This window comes from Dromiciops gliroides, chromosome 3 (genome assembly GCF_019393635.1).
Source record: "Dromiciops gliroides isolate mDroGli1 chromosome 3, mDroGli1.pri, whole genome shotgun sequence".
In the NCBI taxonomy this organism is placed as follows: domain Eukaryota; kingdom Metazoa; phylum Chordata; class Mammalia; order Microbiotheria; family Microbiotheriidae; genus Dromiciops; species Dromiciops gliroides.
The window spans coordinates 179,915,597-179,921,687 of NC_057863.1; the positions used below are offsets into that span (position 1 = coordinate 179,915,597).

The window sequence follows — 6,091 nt, forward strand, 5'->3', positions numbered from 1 at the left end:
CCCAGTTACATGTAAAAACAAATTTTAATGTCGATGTTCAAAACTTTGTGTTCCAAATTCTTTCTTCCTCCCTCCCCCACTCCCCTTAAGAACTCAAGAGATTCAGTATAAGTTATACATGTGTAGACTGTGTTATTCTTGATCTAACCATCCAGAAAAACAATGTCCCATTGCAGTAGGGCTCCCCTCCCCCGCCCTGCCACTGCTCCTGCCTTTCCCACCCCATATCTTATTCTAGATGGGCTCTTCAAGGTGCCCTGTGCCTTTGTTATAATAAGAAATGGTTCTGGGGCGGCTGGATGGTGCAGTGTATAAAGCACTGGCCCTGGATTCAGGAGAACCTGAGTTCAAATCCGGCCTCAGACACTTGACACTAGCTGTGTGACCCTGGGCAAGTCACTCAACCCTCATTGCCCCACAAAAAATAAAAATAAAAAAATCCCAAGTGCACCAGGGCTTCTGGTGAGAAGGAAGAGGAGGCGAAGGTGGGGGCTAGATGGAGTACCTTCGGGTGCTGGGCCGGGGGCTCAGGCAGGTGAGCGGGCACGGAGGCATCTTTGGCTATGTGCGCCAGCTCTTCAGGGTAAACGATGTGAGGGTTGGCGTGTTAGTGGGAGAAGACAAATATGGAAACACATACTATGAAGACAACAAACAGTTTTTTGGTCGACATCGATGGGTTATCTACACAACGGAAATGAACGGCAAGAATACATTCTGGGATGTGAATGGAAGCATGATGCCCCCTGAATGGCATCGTTGGCTCCACTGCCTGACTGACGACCCTCCAACAACTGTCCTGCCAACTGCTCGTAAGTTCATTTGGAAGAACCACAAATTCAACCTGAGTGGCACTCCTGAACAGTATGTTCCCTATTCTACTACCCGAAAGAAGATTCAGGAATGGGTCCCACCTTCGACACCTAACGAATAGACCCAACTGAGAGTAAAGCTCTAGCTTTGTTATCAGATGTGGGGTGTCTGTGTAAATTGTACGTGTGATGGCTAAAGTTGTATTGTGTCTTCAGAAAAAAAAAATAAGAAATGGTTCTTCTATGCTATTTTGTAGTTTTAAAAGCACTCAGGATCTTAGATTTAGAACTGGAAGGGATGTTAGAAGGCATCTACTAGTCCAACCCTCTTATTTTATATATGAGGAAACCGAGGCCTAGTTAAGTGACTTGCCTAAGGTTATACAGGTAGTAAGTGGCATGGGGCAAGATTTGAACCCAGGTCCTCACACTCCAAATCAGCACACTTTCTACTGCACCACACTTCCTCTCCTTTAGATATATCACTTCCTTTGCACTTCATAACAACCATGTGATCAAGGTAAAGGAGATGTCATCACCCCAATCTTATTAAATGGGGAAATTGATTCTTAGAGACTCCATGTCTTGGTCACACAAATAGTAAGTAAACAGCAGAGACAGGACTCAGTCCCAGGTATTCTAGAGCCAAATCCAGAGCTCTTTCCACTTTATCAGAGTTGTTATAACTTTGCTACCTATGCCATTGAGGGCATGAATACAAGCTCAGCTAGTGGGACAGGATCAGATTGATACAGGGGCCTAACACAATGCCTTGTTGTTTGGTCATTGGGGGTTTTCTTGTCAGAGATGCCGGAGTGGTTTGTCATTTCCTTCCCCAGCTCATTTAACAGATGAGGAAACTGAGGGAGGCAGGGTTAAGTGACTTGCCCAGGGACACACAGCTAGTAAGTGAGCGAGGCTAGATTAACTGGTCTTCCTGACTCCAGGCTAGGCCACCCAGCTATTCCATATCCTCTGTAGGACCACATTCCTCATCTTGTCTTCTTCGTCTCCTCTATCAGCTCCAGCCAATTAAGCCAATTAAGCCAGTACTATCCACAATTGATGATAATTCAACAAAATTGTGAAGAAGGCAAATCAGATCCCTCAGCCTCTCCCTTCTGCTCTATTTCCATATCTGGTGGCTGGGGTCCTGTGCCTACTTGCCTTCTCCCCAGTTTTGCCAACCTCAAAATGCTCTAAGCTCCCTTTTCTGCCCCTTTTCAACACTAAAATTGAAAATGACTGCTGTAACTTTAAAATGTCACTGTTCCCAGAGGTGTTTAGAGAAATGAAAGGGTTTGCCTAAAGCAAAGGTTCATGGAATCCAGCCAAAAGGGTTAATGGATATATTTCAGGAAGTCTGTAAATTTGAATGGAAAAAAAATTTTTTTTACATCTTTATTTTAATATATTTGGTTTCTTTTGTAATCCTTACGTATTTTGTACATTTAAAAAATGATTCTGAGGAGTCCCTGACACAAAATGGTTAAGAATCCGTGAACTAAGGGAATAAATCTCTCAAGATGCAGTTTGGGGCATCAGTCAGGGGTGGAGGGGAATCCCCTTTGGGGCAGCAGGGGCTCCTGACCCCCTGAATCAAACTAGGAAAGCAGCTCCAGGGCTCCATCATCCATATTAGTTAGTGGAAGTGAACCTGGCATGGTGGTTTGCCTATATTTTCAATTCTAGCTCACTCTGGCTCGGTTGATACCAAATTTGTTTGCTCTCTTGGGTAACCATCTCCTTGACCAGGACAGAAAAATAGATGACCCAGGTAGACAAGAAGTGATGCCAGCCCCATGGTGTATTTGATGAGGTCACAGGTTAGTGGCCTTCTCTTCCCAACCTCACTCCCTTCTTCTGTGCTTTCCTTCCCCCCTCCCCCAACCTCAGCAGGTCATAGAGAGCTGTCCAACACTCCCATGGTGAAATCAGAGTGGCCCCCTCAGCCAGAGCCAATCTGGGGGCTGAGCCAGGCTTCCTCTGATCCCAAAGCAACCCTAGCTGCATCTGTTCCTTGACAGACCCTATCTGGGTCAGCGCCTGGAGCGACCCAGCCCACATCTGTCAATCAGCTCAAGTCCAGAGCCAGTCAAATACAAGAACCTCAGGAACAGAAACCCTGTTTTCTTGTTATGCCTGTCTAGATGAGCTTGTGAAGGATTTGAGTGGGAGACACTAGTGTAGTGTCATAAGTCTTGGGTTCAAGTCCTCACCCCCCCCCCCCCGCCTTCATTTCAGTGTTTGGTAGCCATACAAACCTGGGCTCCCCAGGACTCAGTTTCCTTATCTTTAAAATGGGAAGAAATACATTACTTCCCTCGTGGAGTTGTCATCAAGGGAAACAACAGATGAAAATCACTTTGTAAAGCAAAGGGTTAATTCAACTATTATTTATTTTCTTTCTTCCCCCACCCCTTTAGATTATAAACTCTGAGATCAGGGTCTCAGTCCTATCTTATTCGTAGCCAGCATAGGGTCTGCACATAATAGATACCTTGAGGGAGGAAGAGGTTCCACACCTGTGATTTCATTGATGTTGGAAATTGCTAGTGAGGAAATTCCCTTCTATTAATCCAATTTATAATCTTAGAAAGTTGTCTGGGAGCACTGAGAGGGTAAGGGATTTGCCCAAGGTCACACAGTCAGTATGTATTAGAGAGGACTTGAACTTAGATCTTCCTGACTCAAGGGATCAGCATTCTATCCTCTACACCATGGATGTCAAATTCAGATAGAAATAGGGGCTACTAAGCTGTGTACGTGGATTCCTCTGGACCACATATGCACTTAGGTCTAAAATATATTACATACACATGTGTGTATGTGTGCATATGTATGTGTATGTATATATACACACATGTGTATATATGAAATATTATCTACATTTTATTGTCTTTTTATCTTGTTAAACATTTCCCATTACATTTTTTTTTGCAGGGCAATGAGGGTTAAGTGACTTGCCCAGGGTCACACAGCTAGTGTCAAGTGTCTGAGGCTGGATATGAACTCAGGTCCTCCTGAATCCAGGGCCAGTGCTTTATCCACCTAGCTGCCCCCTCCCATTACATTTAAATCTGTTTCTGGCAGCCCTGGGCAGTGTTGTGGGCTGCATACAGCCCATGGGCAAGTTTGACACCTCTGCCTTACACCATGACAATTTTCAGCATGCTTAATAAATGGAATCAAATCTTCTGCTTTATGTTGAGGATAAGGAAAATAAAACCAACAGGACTTGGTCAAATCCAGAAAACAATAGTCATAGCTTATATTTGTGGTTTACAAAGCACTTTCCTCACGACCAGTCTAATAGTGGAGGCACGATTACCACGACCATTTTACAGATGAGAAAACTGAGGCACAGAATGGTGCCATAAACTTGTCCAAAGTCGAGTGGTAGAGCCAGTAAGTGGTGGAGCCTGGAATCAAACCTAGGTCTTATGACCCCTCCCTCCAATCTAATTTCCCCCCTCACTATCCCATTCTCCCTAATTCAGGTATTGATTTAGATGCTTCCATTTTAACAACTATGGAATCAAATGATCCATTGTGTAACACCACTAATCCAGAATATCTGAAAGAATGGAATGATTGGGGAGTTAGAACTGGAGGGGACCTCAAAGGTCATTCCTTCCATTCAGCTTCTTAATTCCTTTGATGAGGAAATTAAACTGACAGAGGTTTGTTCATCAGGAGTCCAACCCAGGTGGCTCCATTTCCACATTCATCACTCTCTACTATCCTGTGTACTTAGGTTGGATTTAAGCCTTTTAGAATAACAGCAGCATTTGGGGGTACATAGTAAACATTCAGGAAATACTGGTTTGAGTTGAGTTAAACCAAAGCAACATTTTCCCCAACCCCCACTTCATTCTTCAGCCCCAAGTGTTTTCCTAGGGAATGGTTCTGCAGTTTGTGTCTGCCTGGGAATAGAACTCATACAGAACATCATGGTTAGCTGACAAAACTTAGCTGCTACAGCCACACAGTCAAGTAAATATTGAATTCCATCCCTTCCCAGGCCCCACTGCATCCTGCCTTCTGTGTTTGCTTTCTTGTTCTGCAGAAGGACGAAGCACCAGAATCACTCCAAAGTTACTGACTTATCTAAGACTAAACTACTTTGAAGACTCTTCTGAAATCCCTCCTTCTTCTGCCTCTGCCTGTGGGCCTCTGCTCTATTTGGCAGCAGCACAAGCTGTTCCCTGTTGATACAACTCAATATTTCTTAGAGATGAAGGGCTCTTAGAAGGCCAGTCCTTTCATTTTACAGATGATGAAAATGAGACCCAGAAAGCTTACCCAGGGTCACACAAGGCCTCGGACTGTATTCTTGCCACTATAGCTCCTTGTCAGAAAAGACAGACAATTGGACTGATGGGCTACTTTGAATAAAGGTAGCTAGGCCTGAGGCCTTATGTTTTGTATAATACATTGAAAGTAAGACAGCATGATTTTCAGAAAGATAGAGATAGAGAGAGGTCTAGATATAAATATAGATATATAGATACAGATATAGATATAGATACAGACATAGAAATACTCAGACACAGACACAGATACAGATATAGATATAGATATAGTTTTTTGGGGGGAGGGGTTGGGGGGAGAAGTAATTGTGGTTAAGTGGCTTGCCCAGGGTCACACAGCTAGTAAGTGTCAAGTGTCTGAACCTGGATTTGAGCTCAGGTCCTCCTGACTCCAGAACCGGTGCTCTATCCACTGTGACACCTAGCTGCCCCCAAATATCTTATCTTTCTAACAGAAAACTATTTTTCACCCTTAAAGTAACTTAAAAATAGGAATGATCATTAGTACATTAACATATTGGATGGAATATAAGCTATACTTTAAAAAAACAAAAACAAAAATAAAATCTGGCTTGTACAAAACCTGAGCACAAGTCATATTCAGTCACTAAAAGAATGACAACAAAAAGAGAAAAAGATCAGCAATGATAAAGATGAACATAACCCTGTTACTAAAGATCCATGTATACCACTTCTTTGTATAAATGTCACCTTTCTCATCTTTGAAGACCATTAATTAAGTCTTAGTCAGCCAACAAGTATTTATTTACTGAGCTCTCAGAGTGCATGGCCACATACCTAGGGGAGAACACTCATTCAATCAATATTTATAATTATAACTTACATTCATATGGTAACATATCTTATTTAATATATCATATTTAACATATCTTATTTAATCTTCACAGCACAGTCTGTAAAATAGGAAGTTGAAGTATTATTGTTCCCATTATCCAAGTGACAAAG

The 6,091-nt window shown here is 42.8% G+C and overlaps 1 protein-coding gene across 1 annotated transcript; it reads left to right on the forward strand.

Moving 5' to 3' along the window:
• Positions 1-493: 493 nt before the first annotated feature.
• Positions 494-999, forward strand: LOC122750425 (NADH dehydrogenase [ubiquinone] 1 alpha subcomplex subunit 12-like). The gene has a single exon (XM_043997148.1). The coding sequence runs from the start codon at positions 497-499 to the stop codon at positions 932-934; it is 438 nt and encodes a 145-aa protein (XP_043853083.1). The 5' UTR covers positions 494-496; the 3' UTR covers positions 935-999.
• The last annotated feature ends 5,092 nt before the right edge of the window (positions 1,000-6,091 follow it).

Bases quoted from the DNA above. Each gene is read 5' to 3' on its own strand.
- LOC122750425 (XM_043997148.1), top strand. From the start codon at position 497: ATGGAGTACCTTCGGGTGCTGGGCCGGGGGCTCAGGCAGGTGAGCGGG.